This window comes from Diceros bicornis, chromosome 14 (assembly GCF_020826845.1).
Source record: "Diceros bicornis minor isolate mBicDic1 chromosome 14, mDicBic1.mat.cur, whole genome shotgun sequence".
NCBI lineage: Eukaryota > Metazoa > Chordata > Mammalia > Perissodactyla > Rhinocerotidae > Diceros > Diceros bicornis.
Genome location: NC_080753.1, coordinates 55,733,128 through 55,751,473, shown reverse-complemented (window position 1 = coordinate 55,751,473; position 18,346 = coordinate 55,733,128). Strand labels below are relative to the sequence as shown.

General features: G+C 42.5%; 1 protein-coding gene across 1 annotated transcript; it reads right to left on the bottom strand.

Moving 5' to 3' along the window:
- Positions 1–11,821: 11,821 nt before the first annotated feature.
- Positions 11,822–18,346, bottom strand: GCM2 (glial cells missing transcription factor 2). The gene is made up of 5 exons (XM_058554039.1): positions 18,257–18,346; positions 14,497–14,749; positions 14,254–14,366; positions 13,701–13,826; positions 11,822–12,757 (listed from the first exon to the last, which is right to left on the bottom strand). The coding sequence occupies exons 1-5, from the start codon at positions 18,344–18,346 to the stop codon at positions 11,822–11,824; spliced, it is 1,518 nt and encodes a 505-aa protein (XP_058410022.1).

Below are 18,346 nucleotides of genomic sequence, written 5' to 3'. Positions count from 1 at the left end.
AAAGTAAGTAAGTAAGTAAATATTCCTCATGTAGAGATATATCCTATTTGTCCTGTCTCTTTGGAGAACCCTAATACATCAAACAACAAAATTTTTTCATTTCCTCATCCTCCTCCTTATTATTTTCTGAATATGTTCCATGTTACTAATACCTCACCTAATATACTTGAGGTGTGATGAATGCAAGGTGGGGCAATAACATTCCCATCTTATCCCAGCCCCAGTATGACTTAGTGCTTAAGAACACAGTCTTGGTTATAAAGAGCCAGATTTAAGCCTCCATCTTACAATTTTGTGACAAACAAGTTACTTAACATCTTTTAATCTCAGTTTCTGTAAATCCCTAGATGAGGATAATAACAGTAACTAGATCTTCATGTTTTGTGATCTGAGAATAAAAAGGAAAGAACCAGGTGTTCTTTGGCTTTAGCAACAAGTAGTCCCCAGAACCAAGTTTAAACCCATCCTAATTGATCAACAACACCTTGCTACAGTAACCAGTGAGTCAGCTGGTGACAGCTCACATTTCTTAAAAACAGCTGATTAGCAACAGCCTCCCTGAATGACCATACTTCTGAAGGTTAGCCAGTCAACAATGGTCTTACCAGAACAACCACATTTACAGAGCTATCAACCCATCCCTAATACCTCCACTTCTGAAAATGCACCAGTCCCTCAACTCCACGTCTGCCAACCCCTACGTAAGTGCAGCTCTCTGCTGTGCTCAGAGACACTGTAGCTTACAAGCACAGCTCTCCTTTGTTTAGCAATAATCTCAGCTTCTTGTTTCAGGCATGGAGTGGTGGCCACATCTTTTGACAGAGAATAAAATGGGATCATATATGGAAAATATTACCATAGTGCCTGGCATAGACTAATCACCCAATAAATGTTAGCTATTATCTTGAGTGTATAATTCTATTGATGTCCCCTAGAGTTACTTTAGCTGTTTTGATAGCAAAGCCTCTCAGCCCGGGAACAGCATTGAGGGGGGCGTCCACACAAAAAATGGCACAACTAGGGCATGAAGCCAACATCAAGTGAGGCCTGGAGGTGGCTAGAGAGAGGAATGGCCAACTGGGAAGGATGATGAAGACAGTAGTGGCTCCCTGGAGTGCTGTGACCATGCCACAGCGTGTCCATACCTGTCCACCAGGGGTGACCCTGCTAGTATTTGAAATACTGGTGGCATAGCTTTCAGCATCAGAGCAACACGCAGCCAACACAGTAGGACAACCAACAGACAGGTGGTGTGGTTCCCTGAGCGGGAAAGGAACCCAGGCCACAGGAGTGAGAGCACCAAATCTTAACCACTAGACCACCAAAGGACTTTTATCCCATTAAATTTCATCTTGCTAAATTTGGTCCCATGCACCAGTCTGCTCAAAATCCTGTACAATAAAATGCCTCTAAAAATACATTGAAGCAGGACTTAACAAGATTGGAGACATAATAGAAAAAGACTTTTTGTCCTTCTAGTGACAGGCTCTGCTCTAGCATTCCTTTGTGCGTGGGATTCTGCTGACAAAGATGGGACCTAGGGAAGTGGAATATTTACTTTGTACTTTAAATAGACTTTATTGTTTAGAACAGTTTTAGATTTACGAAATAATTAAGAAGGTAGTACAGAGTTCACATATGTCTGGCACCCAGTTTCCCCTATTATTAACATCTTACGTTAGTGTGGTACATTTGTTACAATTAATTGATACATTATTATTAAACAAAGTTCATACTTTATTCAGACCTCCTTACTTTTTTTTTTTTTTTTTTTTGTGAGGAGATCAGCCCTGAGCTAACATCCGCCAATCCTCCTCTTTTTTTGCTGAGGAAGACGGCCCTGGGCTAACATCGGTGCCCATCCTCCTCCACTTTATATGGGACGCCGCCACAGCATGGCTTACCAAGCAGTACTTCGGTGCGCGCCCGGGATCCGAACCAGCGAACCCCGGGCCGCCGCAGCGGAGCGCGCGCACTTAACCGCTTGCGCCACCGGGCCGGCCCCCAGACCTCCTTACTTTTGTGTGTGTGTGTGTGTGAGGAAGATCAGCCCTAGGCTAACATCTGCCAATCCTCCTCTTTCTGCTGAGGAAGACCGGACCGGACCTGGGCTAACATCCATGCCCATCTTCCTCCACTATATATGGGACGCTGCCACAGCATGTCTTGCCAAGCGGTGCATCGGTGAGCGCCCGGGATCCGAACCGGCGAACCCCGGGCCACCGCAGCTGAGCACGCGCACCTAACCGCTTGCGCCACCGGCCCGGCCTCAGACCTCTTTACTTTTTACCTAACATCCTTCTTCTTTTCCAGGATTCCATCCGGAGTACCACGTTATATTTAGTTGTCCTGTCTCTTTAGGCTGTGAGCTTTTCAGACTTTCCTTGTTTTGATGACCTTGACAGTTTTGAGAAGTACTGGTCAGGTATTTTGTAGAAAGTCCCTCAGCTGGGATTCATCTGTTGTTTTCCTCATGATTAGATTAGGATTCTGTTTTTTTCGGGGGGAGGGGAGGAAAAACACAGAGGTGAAGTGCCATTTTTATCACATCATATCAAGGGTATACACTGTCCGCGTGATGTCACTGTTGATCTTGACCTCGATCACCTGGCTGAAGCAGTGTTCGTCAGATTTTTCCACTGTAAAGGGACTCTTTCTTCTCCTTTCCATAAAATACTCTTTGGAAGGAAGTCATTATGCATTTAAAAAGTGGGAGTTATGCTCCATCTCCTTGAGGATGGAGTATCTGCATAAAGTATTTGGAATTATTTAGCAAAGGAAATTTGTCTATTCTCTCCCATTTGTTTGTTTGTTTATTTACTTAATTATATATTTATATCAGGATGGACTCATGGATTTTTTTTTTATATTTTGGGTTATGACCTAATATTATTTTTTCTTCTTAAATTATTCCGGCTTTGGCCTTTGGGAGCTCTTTCATTTGACATGGCTCCATCATTGTGGGGTTTTGTTGTTGTTGGGTTTGCTTGTTCAGCACTGCCTCGCTTTCTAGCGCTACAAGATGCTCCAAGCTCCTCCTGTTCACTTAGAAGCAGAGCAGAGCTGTTTTACTGAAGCTGTGTGACACTGGCACACAAGCAGCAGGCTGAGATCCCCTCTAACCAGGTCCAACCCAGGATGGCGGAGAGGCTGTCCTCTACTTCCAGACTGGACACTGGAAGTCTTTAGTGTTCTCTCCTCCTTTTTGCAACACTGTCTCGAGCGTCCCAGCTTCAACAGGGGGTGATGGCGACTAGCTCGTGTGTAGTGCCCAGTAGATGCCCAGTGGATGTCCAGTGCAAGACAGCAGGATGGTGGGGAGTGAAATTCTTTCACGAATGACATTCATTGGCAGCCTATTTCCCAAACAGCCAGTTCTCTGAATTTGCTTTTATTTAAGACAATTTATAAAGTTTACAGCAATTACTATTTGATGGGATGGATTGGGTTTTTTTTTAAGTCTTGAGGATTTCTGCAAAATTTTCGTAGGCCAGTTTTCATTTTATGTTCATAACAGCATCTTGAGGAGTATTAAATTTGTCTCTGCCTCAAATATCTACTGCTGTGATAGAGCGAGTTGGCTAGAAAGGAGGCTTTTTGCTGAGGGAAAGACAGAGAGCATTGAGCAGCAGAGATGAGAAAATTGAGGGCATTAAATTATATTCTTCACTAATATTTCTTAGTTATAAAAATATACATAACATTTTCCCCTTTATTGAGAACATATTCTTCACAAAGAATGTAAGCTCCTTAGGAGCAAGGACCATGCCTCTTTTGTCCATCTCTTTACCGTCAGGATCCAGAACAGTGCCCAGTACATCATAGGTGCTCAAATATTTGCTTGAATAAATGATTGTAAATATGTTCATTATAAAGATGAACATATTTAATGTTGTAGGAGCACTAGCCTACCTGCCCTATAGCAACCATGTGTCCTCCTGGCCCCCTCTTCTGGGCAAGACACCAACCCTCTGGGATTTGTTATGATCAGGGGCCTGGCCAACCGGGATCTTAACTTATCTCAAAGAACAGCACATCTTAAAGGAACACAGAGCCCTTCCATGTGAGCTACTGTTCCTGGGAATGCTGGTTGTACTAGGGACAGTCCCTCTTGGCAAGCACATAGTCTTTATTCCCCTGCCTATATATTCCCCGCCTCTGCGCATGGTAGCGGGTACACAACTTTGTCCAGCCAGCTGCTCCTGGACACTCCCTGTACGTAAGTCCCAATATCCTATATGTCTCGTATGCCATCTCTGGGTCTTTTCTTTGGTCTCTCTGCAACCTATCCTGCACTGCTCAGGTAACTGGGCATGTGGCCAGACAAATGTCTAAAAAAATAGATTCTTTAAAAATGGCAATAATGTCATATTCATTCTTTTAAGTATATTGTTCCTGTGAATATATTAAAATATTCATAATCAAGAAGAATATATTAATGAATATAGTCATTGAACAGATTCATATTCATGAAGAATGTTTCCATAAATGTTTTATGAAAAAATTCTTATGAAGCAATTTGAAGAATATGTACACAAAGAGTTTTTAAAGAACATCTTAATAAAACATACAAATGAGGAAAATATTTTAATAAGCAAAGATTAATGATGAAGAAAATATTCACAAGAATGTTGCTCATCTTCCTGCTCTCTGCCGCTCTGGTGGGACTGTTCTGACTTCCCCCTTCATCCTTTGCTTGGCAGACGTTTCCTCTGCCCAGCTCCTCCAGCTGCAGAAACAAATTCAACATTCACAGCTTTCATGTTTTCAGCAACCCCAAAATTAGCAAGGAAAGATTCTTAGAAACATCGTTATTCTTTTTATTTATAAAATTTTATAGTGTGTGTGATAATGTAGCCTTCACTGCTATTTAACATGCTATTTGGCATATCTTGTTTCTCTTGCTTACTAGAAATTTCTTGAAAGCAGAGACCATGTTTTATACTTCTCTGTATAATTTCTACAGTGAGCAGTTAGCATATAGCTGGTAAATGAACATATTCTGTTGAATATGTCATGACTTTTTTCAATCACTTTTGCAGATATATTCTCTGAAGTAAAATTGGATTTTTTAAAAGTCGTAAAACCAAACACAGAGTTTTACAAGCCCCTCTTTAGTTCCATGATGACCACCATATTCTTGCAATAAGCACGGTAACAGCCAAAGCGGAAACGGATGGGCTTCTGTTCTAAAGCCCACAGGAGCACTTGAGCCTGAAGACAGAGACCAAACAGATGACTCCCGCACATCCCTTTAGTGTCGCAATTGTGCGTATGCTTGAATCAAGGGGTTTGACTGCCACATCTTGGTAATAGCCAGAAAAGCTCTTTGAAAGCAGTGCTTAGGGTGGTTAAGAGAAGGAATTCAGGTGGTTTATGGAAACCCGGACCAGTAATGCAGTCTACTAAATAGGTACTCTCCAGGCAGAGGGCTTTTTCAATTGGGCTTTTGAAAACCTTGCCCTTAAGAAGCATTAGGAAAGAGAATGTTTATTTCCACAGGCAGCCAGGTGGCACTTTTACTCAGTAGTGCCCTTCTGGTGCATCAGCGGGGACAGCCACAGGTGGCTGAGGTCGCAGAGGGGCTTCTTCAACCTCTTCTCCTCATGCCTCAGAATGCCTCATGTTTAAAAAGATTTATCAGACAAACCATACAACACAATGTTATGTGTGTAGCTCAGCTGTGTGAGAGAGGATCAGAAGACCCAGCTCTAATGGACCGATTAATGGAAAATCCATTAATGTAGGATTATGTTATGGTGTAGGATATGAAGAACATTCTTTTGCTTTAACCAAGTGGTTAAATGGTAATATGAATAAACAGGGTGACCATCAGCCCAAGTGGTTAGTGGTACAAACTCTGGTTGTCTATCAGTGTGGTTTGTAAATAGAAATGCTAAAGAGTGATTTGTGGCTTTTAAAAATCTTTACCAAGTTTTTGAAGTTTTAAATAACTTTCAAGTTTTATTAAGTATGATGGTTATACATTAAAGGATGATAAAAATATATTCTCTCCCATTAAGTAGACTATCCAGTTAAAATAAATATTATTTCCTGGTAAAAGTTCAGCAACCAACTCATTTTATGTAAAGACATTTTTAGACATTTGTCTTGGTTTATCAAATGTCATTTACTATATTTTGAATAAGAATGAAATTAAATTCTAATATTCCCACCAAGTAGGAGTGCCAGATAAAATACAGAACACCCAGTTAAATTTGAATTTCAGATAACGAACAATTTTTGTATGTCCATGCAGTATTTGGGATATACTTATACTTAAAATTTGTTACTTATCTTAGTTCAAATTTAACAGGGCATCCTGTTTATTTATTTGCTAACTCTGGCAACCCTATCACTAAGGAAAATTCCACTGGAAGAAATTTGAAGCTCTGGATATAGTTTTTACCCAAGCACACGGACTTTTATTTACAGTTTGAAATCAATTTTACCCTATCCACAGAGTAGTCACGCTGTCTCCAACTCCTCGTGTCTCATTGGCTCTCAGCCCATTCCTACCTGCCTCATAGAGCCCCGTCGCACCATGCAGATGGCTTTTGTCATGGTCACCAATGATTTCCATGTTGCCAGATCCAATGGACATTTTTCTTTCCTTATTTTAGCTTCTCAGCATCATTCAGTGATGTTAACCTCCCACCACCTCTTGAAAGAGTTTGGCGTCTGTGACTCTCCTCTCTATCCTGGTTTTCTACCTATCTGACCACTAATTCTCATCTCCTCTGTCAGATCCCCCTCCTCTAAATCCATCTGGGAATTCCTCATGGCTCCATACCAGGTTCCCCTTTCTTCTCTCTCTATACCAACACCATCCCATAGAAATTTCTGTGAGGATGGAAATGTTCTATATATGCACTTATCAAATGCAGTAGCCATTAGCTACATGTGGCTAACAAGGAAATGTGGCTACTGTGACTGAGGAACTGAATTTTTAATTTTATTTAATTAATTTATATTGCCACATATAGCCAGTGGCTACCATATTGAAAAGCACAATTCCAGGCTATCTTACTAGGTGAGCTATTCTTTGCTTTAAAAAACAGCTTTATGCTTAGGATTTCCTGGTCTTTATAGCTCAGATTTCTCAGGAGAGTTCCAGGGTTATATCCATCTGATAACTTGGATGACTCAAGCATTAAGGGATCATAACTGTTCTTTTCTCAGCTGCCACTATTTCAGAGAATGGTACCACCAGCCACTCAGTTTGTTGAAGCTAGAAACTGAGTTGATCTTGATTTTTCCCTCTTCCTTACTATCTATCCCACATCTCAACGGTAAGTTCTACTGATTCTATCTCCACGTTGCACTTTGAATCTGTCTGCTTCCTTCCATCTCCCGTTACCATTGAATTCAAACCATCATCATTTCCTGCATAGTCTCCCTGCTTCCTGAAGCCAGCTTCAATCCATTATTTATATAGTTTCAAAATGATCCTCTCAAAACATGAGTTGGATCATTTCACTTATCTACTTACAATTATTCAGTGGTTTGCCATTGCTCCTGGAATAAAATCTAAATTCCTTGTCTTGGACTTCAATACTCTGGACCCTGCTTTCCATTCCAAGCCATTTACACCGTGTTTCCTCTTGCACTATGCACTAGTCCTTCTGGGACCACATGTACTCTGCTGCCTCAGAGCCTTTGCACTTACTGTTCCTCTACTTGCAATCTCTTCCCTGGCTGTTCACCTGGCTAGTCTTTTCTCATCCTTCAGTTCTTAACTCTGTACCGCAAGGAGCTCTTCCCTAATGACTTTATCCAAACAGGTTCACTTCCATTTCCTTATTCTCTATCTCAGCACCTGTTTTCTCCTTTATGGCTTTTCCCTTCTGTAATTACAGTGTTTGCTTACCTCTTTATCGTCTGTGTAGCCCACCAGCCTGCTAGCTCCAAGAGGGCAGAGACTTCTATTTAACTCACTTTTTTATATCTAATACCAGCACATCATTAATTCACAGTGGAGCTCAATAAATATTTGTTGAATGAACGAAAGAGCTCATGATTTGACTTATAGGCAGGGTATTATATCTAATTTTGTTGCTTTAAAAACCCAATTTTTAATTTGTACTTTAAATAGCAACAAGTAGATGATTTGGTTCCTGCCCATTTTCGTTTTTCATTAAATGAAGAAAACAATGGCATCCATGAGAACATTAGAGATAATAGAGATTAATTACACTGAAAATACTGGCTCTCTTTCAAGCCTCCAGGAAGCCATATTGCTTTCAGCTTCCTGGGACTACTTACACTAAGGATCGGAATCACCTGGGAAGCTTTATCACATACTGATGGCTGGGTCTCACCCCTAGAGATTCTGATTTAATTGGTCAGAGGTGCATCCTTGATACTAGGATTTTTTTTGTGTGTGTGAGGAAGATCAGCCCTGAGCTAACATCTGCCAATCCTCCTCTTTTTGCTGAGGAAGACTGGCCCTGGGCTAACATCGGTGCCCATCTTCCTCCACTTTATATGGGACCCCGCCACAGCATGGCCTGACAAGCAGTGCATCGGTGCGCACCCGGGATCTGAACCTGCGAAACCCGGGCCGCCGCAGCAGACCACACGCACCCAACCGCTTGCACCACCAGGCCGGCCCCAATAATAGGATTGTTAAAGCTCCCCAGGTGATTCTAATGTGTAGAGGGAGGTTGTGAACCATAGAAGGATGGAGGCAGTGAGAGACCATTTTTCAAATCATTTTGTCAGTTGTGAATTCTATTTGCAATGGTTTTTTAAGTGCAACGTCTCCCAGATTATTAGTTAATAGTGTTCTCTAAGATCCTTAAATTATGAAAAGAAGCCCAGTAGCCTTTCTGACAAATGTCCCATTGAAACTGTCAGAGGTTTGGTTCAATACTCCGTGATTCTTCCAGGTAAGTATATCAAGTCTATTCTAAGATTATGCACTGTTCATGAAGAGGAAAGACTGGTTAGCAAGTGAATAACTTGGGTTTCTGTTTAGTGTCCCTTGGCACTGTTTAAGTCTGACTGAGGACACATGCTTTGATCAAAGGTCTCAGCTATCAGCCTGGCCTCACCTCCTTTGCTTTGTCCTCGTCTGCTCTCAGCAGCTAATGTAGCCATGGGTCCCGCTGCAGGCTGGGGCTCATCTCAGTTCACAAGCTGATTAGAACAAAGTATGTCAGAAGGTTTGGCAGCTCTTACACTTCCCACATTTGAAAGCCTTAAATTAGTAATCAAATAGTTATTAATAACTGGTAGTCATAATTAATATTTCATATTAATAATAATATGACAGCTATGCTCTTGTAAGTTTCCTACTTTCATTCATTTTCCACAAAACTCTTTTGCTCCCTAATAGATTAGTTTTTCAGAGCAATAGAGATGATCCAGAGTCTAAATCTCCCTGTGCCTTCCTCAGTCGGCCCAGTTTCCAAGAGCTGATCTGAGCTACACAGCCACCCTCCCGTGCAACCTGGCTCCTTGGAGGAAGGGGGCCCTGGCCAACACTCGAGGGATGTTCTGTCTTCACCCACCTCTCCTGGGATCAACTCGCACTGCCTAGCTCCTGAGTGCCGCCCGCTGTCTAGACTCCTCAATACTGTGGTTCAATTTGCGGATGCCCCAAGGCACATCTGAGCTTGTTTTCCTCATCAGCTTCTGCTTTATCCAATCTCACTGTCATCACCATTTACCCTTTCCAGCTGAGCCACTTCCCATCAGCCTGCTGGCCCCTTGCTCTAGGGCAGTGCGTCTCATTATTCAGTGGTCCTCAACCATTTTGATGATTTTTGGCATTTCCTTGCAACATCTGTACTATTATTTGCTTAATATTTTTCCTTAAATTGCCTTGCCTTAAAACAATAAAACTAAAACAAAAAACTATTTTGCTTTGTCTAGGCAAAAACATCCTGAAATAATAGGTTTAATGTTATTTATATCTTTACCTAATACACATTAAAATAAATTTGTAACTATTAAATAGAATATTTGTAGACTCTCTAGAATCACCCTGTAACCCGGGGCACCCTTATACCACATTTTAGGAATGCTCACCTCAGGGCCTCCACCCCAAGTCTGTTCACTCCCATCCATGCCCTCTCTAACTGTCCTGCCTCGGGTTCCATGTTAAGACATAAATACTTAGAAGTAACAAAACTCCTCGCTACTCCATGCTGAGTACAACACTTGTTAAAAACAAATAGAATTTCATTGATAAATGAATATAATCAAAGCTAATGTAATGTGGTGGTTAAGAGCATAGACCGTGGAGATGACCTGAATTCAAATCCCAGCTCTGCCACTTACTGCAGCATTTCACCTCTCTCAGGGTTAAATAAATACATACATATTCCGGGCTTAGAACAGCGTCTGGCCCATGCAAGTGCTACATAAATGTTAGATATTATTAGAAGCTGTGAGTTTTGGCAAAGGAAGTCTAAAAAACAAGTAGTCCATAAGTGTACTAGGCATCCTTGCCCTTGAGAAAAAGCTGGCGAGGGAACCATAGGAATGTACTCATATTTATTTAGTCTTGTGATCAGTCCTGCACGTATTTATTACAACAGGGTATTAGGGCTTTAGGAATCAGGTGAGCAACATATAACCCTCAGTGATTTAAAATGACATGACTGCAATTTAGTAATGCAAATTGGGTATTCTATGCAAATTTGAGGATAGTACTTCTCCCCTTTCATTCTCAAAAATTTATTTATGTAGTTTATTTTTGTTTGAAAACTGAATATTTTCACTTAGTCTTGGGAGCTATGCAAAAGTGTCTGTGTCTGTGCACACCCAACGTTTTGAAGAGGTTTTCCGTTATTAGTACAGCAAATAGTTCTTTCTAAAATAAAGTACAAAACTGTTAAATAAACTAACATGTTTTAATTTATTATAACAACTGTTTCCCAGGTCATGATACGAACGATATTTTTTTCCTATTTCTATGTTGAAATAACCCAAGCATCAGCTACATTACCTTCAAATGTCTTTATTACATTCAATTGATCAACATTATCAACTACTTTTATGAGGAGCAACAAAGGAACAGTAAAGCTATATTTGAATAAAACATCTCAATTCTAATTTTGAAACTTAGACAAAATATATGTTAGTACAATAATAATCCATTATGTACACATCATCATTGTTGGGCTATCTCTTATGAAAACATTCGTCAATGTTAAGAAAAGGTATTCAGCTGATACTGGAAAACAAAATTCCCTTAAAAACAATTGCCTGTTGTCATTCCAATATTGCAGATTTTTTAAAAAGCTGTAGATTATATACTTTGGACATAAAATGATCAAAATTACTTCCTGAAGCTATTTTAACAAGTTGTAAACGCTAGATAAAAATCTTATAAAATGACTCAGGAGACAAGCTTGTAAAGATTTCTTCCTGAGGCTATTTTGATAACTTCTAAGGACCAAATAAAGATTTGTGAAATTCCCTAATATGGTCTAATAGGAAAAGGCTTAGAATGAGAACGAGGATTCTTGACTTCTGCTCCAGCTAACAAGTTAAATGGACTTAGCTCGTTAATCTTCATGGTCTCCAGTCCGCTTATTTGTTGGTTTGGGACAGCCACATTCCAGACCTAATTCTCTGTACTGTAGTGGGTTTTAAAATGCTGTGTGAAATTTCCCTATACTATCTAAACATTTCCAACCCATAATTTCCTCAACTGATCAACATTTTTACTATTTTTTATATACGTATATGTGTGTATATATATATCTTTGCATATGAGATGAATCTCCAACTCAACAAGAGATAGTTGCCATTCCATGTTTCGCTGCCTGCATGGACACCAGTATTATGTCATGCCCAGGAGTGTTGTTCAAAAGTCTTCATTGTCACAGCTAAAGAACGGACTAACTCTATCTGCATAACTGATGGCAGACTCCAGTCCAGATGGACACACTTCCCAAGTCTCTGCTCCATCTGTCCTGGAGGGAGCTGACTCTTGAGGAAAAGCCAAATTGGGTCTGATGGCCCTGCAGTCTCCTGGAATTTTCAAAGGCAGTGACCCTGCTGGAGAGGCTGCCCTAGCAACTGCAGCTGGAAGGTCCAACACTTCCGGATAGAGGGACATTGGGGTGTTTTCAGAAGCGTAGTTACAGCTCGATAGGCTAACTTCCCGCACGTTGTCGCAGTATTTCAGAGCAGGGGGCTGGTAGGCCTGGTAGGACACTTTGGTGGTGGTGGTGATCACGGTCTGTAGGGCTGGGGCACCTGGTGGGGGAGACGTGAGGTACCTGCAGGGAAGCTCGGGGTTATAATAAGGGCGAGTGGCCATGGCCTGGAACTGTCCATGGTCAGTCCTCTCCCCAAGGCCAGGTTTTCCAAGAGCTGGTTTCCAGCCATGTTGTTTACTGCTGAAATCAAAGCTTCTCTCGAAGCTGCTGTATGAGTTGACATTATAATGTAACGCACTCAGATGAACCCAATCTGTGTCATTAGGGAAATTGCTGGAATCTTTATAAAGGGTGGGATATGGGCTCGAATTTGTATAAGCAGGGCCTGCCAATTCATAGCTGCAGGGTGGCCTAGGCAAGTAGACCCTTGGGTTTGGATATTTCTGTAAGGGTGGCACCATGTCTCCCTGAAAGGTGCCTAGGTCACAGGCGGCTTTGTAAGCATCAGAGTTTGGAAAGGAAAAGTAAGTCTGCTCTGGAACAGGGAAGCCAGAGTCAGCAATTATATCAAACTCTTCTGGATTCTCCAGGGGAGGTATGCTGTTGAAATGTCCACTGTTGTCTTGACTCTCTCCTGCCTAAAAAATGATATAAATTTTTATCTGTAAATAAAAATGTAAATTGCACTGGTGCCCTCACCTGTAAGAGTAGCCAACCAACCAAATAAAAACAAACTTCCCGTTGGTGAGTTCTGTGTTATGGGCACTGCCCTGCTCAGGTACATAATTTGGGCACGTGGTCCAGGGGTTGCTTAGCTTGAGTTTGCTCAGGCATGAATTCCCTGATGCTGAATGAGGAGGGTCCATGGCAGCCAGGCAGGGCAGGTCTGAGTGGCAGATGGTCCCCCAATACTATGTTCATAATAGCAGAGACTCAGGAGCCCAACACAGACCTGGCTTTCAAATCCTGACTCTGTCCCTCATGAATTGAACAAGTTACTTAACGTCTCTGAGCCTCATATTCCTCATTCAAAAATGGGGCTCAATGGTAGAAACCTCCTCCTGAGGCTTTTGTGACCATTTCTTGTGTGAAACTCAGGCCCCACGTGTCTGGCACATAGAAAGTGCTTAAACAATGTCAGTTTCTCTTATCCTCAGACTAACACTCTGCCTACTTGGCATACTTTGGTTGAAAAGCCAAACTGGATCAAGTTGCCCAAGAAATTTTATCTGTTCTATGTAAATAATGTAAAAGACCCTCTCAAGGATGCACCCTTCACTCACTGTAGGTACGCACATATTTCTTTCTTTATGACCACTGGATAATTGCCTTGTATCAGGATGTCAGCACACATCCTCGCTATATCATTGACTGCAGAGATAGTTTGCTTTTTTGTAAGAATAAGGGCTTAGAAATTCTATCCAAAATGTTGATTCAATAACATTTTGTTAGAGATATATAATTTTCACATAAAATCAAACCTTTCTAATTAGTGTATGACATTCATATTTCACATAATTCTCAGCGTATTTTGCAATGAAAATGAACACAGACCAGAGTATAATGTCAGCTCCCCATTACCTCCAGTTCGAGAATTCTTTTTTTCTGGGATTGGTAAAAAGAGGTCATTTGCCTCTTGATGGCACTTCTTCTAGCTTCCGTCTCTGATTTACTCTCTGGTCTTGGGTGATCATGAACTCCTTTGGCCTGCATTAATACAAAAACGAAACATATACGTGTTCCTCTGAAGGAAGCTGGCAATGTTGGTCAAAAATTGATTATGTCTTTCCCGAGATCCCAAGTTGTTTGTTTGTTTGTTTCAAAATGACAGGGGAAAAATTCTTGAACTAATAAAACAGCATCAATAATAAACATCTTAAAAGATTACCTGACAGTCCCTTCACCATATGAAAACAGCTGTCACTGTAACTGGGTTCACTCTCCGGCCCTTAGAGCACAGTGTAGGTGAGCTAATTCCCAGGAGCCTGGGAAGGCCCTGGGAGCCCCAGCATCTCTTTCTGGCCACCAGAGCTGTCTTTGGTTTGGTCCCGAGTTCCTAAGGCACACGGCAGGTGGTTTGGTCCCTACGCCGGATGAAAATATCCATCACAAGCTGTGGTGTCCTCCCACCTACCTGGAAAAATATCGCATTGCCCTCAAGCCGCCAGAAGTTGGTTACAGGGTACCCGCTGTGCCCTCGACAGGGAATCAGTTCCAAAGTAGCTTGGCAGCTGGGGCATGCTTTCTCTGCAAAGCCAGAGGGGAGAAATATTAGAAACAACGCCGACCCCAGATCTTTTTGAAGGAAGAAGGGAAATTAGTTGGGAATAGGGAACTCTTGACTGCAAGGCCACCCCCACCCCGGCCCCGCGCTCACTCTGCTGCTTCAGCCGCGCCTTGTCGCAGATGGCGGGCCGCAGCCGCAGGCGGGAGCCGTCGGGCAGGACGCAGGCCCGCGCGCACACCACCACGCCCAGGCACGACTTCTTGAGGATGTGGCCGTTGTGGTTGTTGGTGTTGCGCATGGCCCAGCCGCTCAGGTGGCGCTGCGCCTTCTTCTCGTCGCTGCGGTAGATGAAGCGCACGTAGCCGTCGGGCCACTCACAGAAGTGGTCAAAATGGGCTGGCTCCTGGAAGGGCGCACAAAAGGGAGAGCCGGCAAGGTTATCAAGCCCAAACCCGACACGGCACGCTTTTAATTTTCCCCAAGCGCATTAGAATACAAATTGGTTCTTTTTCGATCCAGAAATGTTGTGAAACTCAGAACCTATGGTACCACAAGGTGGCACTCATCCTATCTATGTATAGCCTTTCTGACAACTAGCTAATAATCGATATGTATATGGTGCTTATCTTCTAAATACTGTACATTTATCATTCACCTATACTTCATAACACACACACACAATAAGTACTGTTATTACTCCATTTTACCAAATAGGAAAGGGAGGCCAGAGAGGTTAACTGACTTGCCCAAGGTCACACAGCTAGTAAGACCTGGCTGTAGGATTTGAGCCCTAGCAGTTTGACTCCAGAGTTGTTCTCCTTACCACCATGTTATACTACTTCTTGGTACGTTTAAATGTTGAAAACATTTTCAAATTAAGTATCAAAGCGCCAGGGCAAAAAGTGTTGGGAATGCTCTATCACTGACATGCGACTGAACCTGAGTAAATACCTTTACTTCCATCCTGTGCTTTTCCTTCAAAAGCTCTTGGTTCTATCCCAAACCTGTCAGTCACATCAGCAGTGATACCCAGAGCAAGGAATCAGAGAGGCAGAACAGTTTCCCTCGCTCCTCCCAGCTTAGCTATCCAAGGTTACCAGGGCATCTGGATGCAGGGCCTACCCATCAAGGTAAACGGAGCATTGGGTGGAGGCCACTGAGCACCGACCTCTCCTCAGAGCAACATGGATTGTCATTCTGCTCAACAAAGAGCCATGTGGCTGAAATAACAATAGTAAGCGCTGCCTTACTATTCACGTTTGGTGGTCTTTGTCCATATTATGCATTATTTATACTGCAATGTCTTTCTTATATATAAGTTTAATACAAAATTACCCTTTACCGAACACTTACTCTTTACCAGGTACTCTCTAGGGCAGGGGTCGGCAAACTAGGGACTGTGCACCAAATTCAGCCGGCCACTTGTTTTAGTACAGCCCACGAGCTAAGAACGATTTTTATATTTTTTAATGTTTAGGGGGAAAAAAATCAAAAGAATGATATGTTGTGACCTGAAAATTATATAAAATTCAAATTTCAGCATCCATAAATAAAGTTGCATTGGGACACGGCCTCGTACGTCCATCTACATATTGTCCATGGCTGTTTTCACACTACAATACAGAATTGAATATTTGAGACAGAGACAGTGTGGCCCACAAAGCCATATTATGCAGTATCTATAATCCTCACAACATCCTTGCATGATGGGCATCCTTACTCTTATTTAATAGATAAGGAAGTGGAAGTTAGATAACTTTCTATAGTGGCATAGCTGGGACTGAGACAGAAGATCTGGGGCAGCCAGGCCCCACTGGCGTTACTGGTAAGAGAGAGGCTCAGCAGAGTATTTTCACAGTGATAAGCCATTTGCAACTTCTCCCCCACCCCCCACCCCAGGAAAATGCAATCCAACATTTGCAAAGCAAAACTATTCTCAGTTGGACAATTCAGACCTGTGTACATCATTAGTATTGTACATTTCAACAGTAATAGGTAAATGGGCAATTTTGTTTCCAAAACCACAGGGATCTTGGTAAAATCATTATTATTACTAGTAGGCACTATTTATCTTTTCTTGGAAATATTATAATTGACATAAATTAATATGCTGACAAGGTAAGTCACAAATGAAATATACAATAACGTACTATTAACTCTAAGTTTACATTAAATGCAAATATCTTTGTTTTTAAAGTGAACATTTCAATTTAAGGACTTTAGTAACAAATAGACAATTTTCCAGAAGAGAGTATTCCTTTCACGCTCCCCTGTAAGGGTACAGACTAGGCCCCCATGTCTCACATCAGCTACCAAAGTAGTGACACTAAAAATGAAGCCACAGAGACTGTATATTTAAATCAAAACAAGCATGGAGGACTCCAGGTGCAGGTTTCATTTGCTCTCGTGTGATGGCACATGTGAGCACACACACACAGACGAGCATGCCCACACCAAACGCGACAGGAGACCTGGCTGAGAGTTTAAGATTGTTATCTAGTTCCACCACTTGATGACAGGTGAGCATCCCGAGACTAAGGCAAATTCAGGAACTCTCTCAAGGTCAAAGAGCCAGTACAGCTTTTCTGCTTCAGTTAGCCAGAGCAGGACAAGGAGCCTGTTTCCCCAGTTCCCTTTCCCTATTCCAGTGCACCTGCCCCTCAAGATGTTGCACACACTCTCTGCTTCAGAACCAGTCTCCTGAAGGAAAAATAACTCACATTTGCATGGAAGCCTAGAAAATGCTTGAGAGAGGAGCCATCTGTCCATTATTTGGATGTGGCTCTTTTCTAAAATGCAAGATTTAGGTTTTTTCCCATGACGATTTATGTGGACTGAAGTCAGCGAGGAGGAGTAGACCTTGCTGTACTGTGGCCCACTTGCACAAAAATGACACAGTGTGACTCTAAAGTAGGCAGACTTGAAAACAAACAAACTTAATACAAATATGTACATTTTAAAAGGCCCTGGTCTCTTTGAGAGGCTACACAACCTTGCTAATGAACTGCTATCTGTCTGGCATCCATATGGCACATGGCAGATGCTGAATAAATGCCAAGTCTCATCCCTGTGCCACAACGTGGCCGGAAGTCCACCTTTGCAAATGTAGAGAGGCCACGCCCACTCTCCCGCCGCCTACACCCAGGACTGTCAAGTCACTTCTCAGTTTTTGCCCCAAACCAGTATGACCAAAGTGCCCTGCTCATTCCCTGGACTTGGTTCTAAACCACTTTGTTCCATTAAAACAAAACAAAACAAAACAAAATCATCCTAAAAGGACGGCGATTTCCTTGTCTTTAGAGAAGTAAGTTCAGAAATTACATCCAAAATCCGGATTCCAGAGGCTCTCTGGGTACGTACGGTCTGGTTAGCACGACTGTGGAGCCTTCTAGGAGCCGCGCTTCATCCAGGCAGCCGTGGGCGTCTGATTAAATTGCGCAAGCCGTGCTGTTTGTTTAAGATTCGGGTCACTGCGATTTACAGTCCTATCTCAGCTTTGCTGCGTGAGAAGCAGTGGTATCTACATTCCTGGAGATTTTCCCCTACCTTTCTCATGGATTTCAAAGAACGGATAAGGAGAGAATCACCTGATTTCTACCTTGGTTAAAAGAGAGTGAGGGACGAGGCGTCCTGCTCCCGCCAGACGACGGGGAACTCGGAGCCTGATAGTTCCTGCTGCTGTCGGTGTGTTTTCAGACCAGCGCAAGGAAAGAGCCGAGAGAATACACATCTCTAAACCCAACTCTGCCATTTGTGGAGTCCCTTTACATTTGAGGGCTCTCAGCAACGTGTGTTTGTGTTTGTAGAAGGGGAAGTGGGGAAGCCTGTCCATAGTCTCTGCAAGAACTTGAATGCCATCGCCCTTCTTTGGATGGACAGTGCCGGGCGCGCGCACGCCGGTTTCACGCACCTGAGGCATCTGCGGGTCGTTGATGTCCCAACTAAGCTTCATCCCGTAGGAGCACGCACAGTCCGCCTTGCGCCCCGCTTCCGCCGGCAT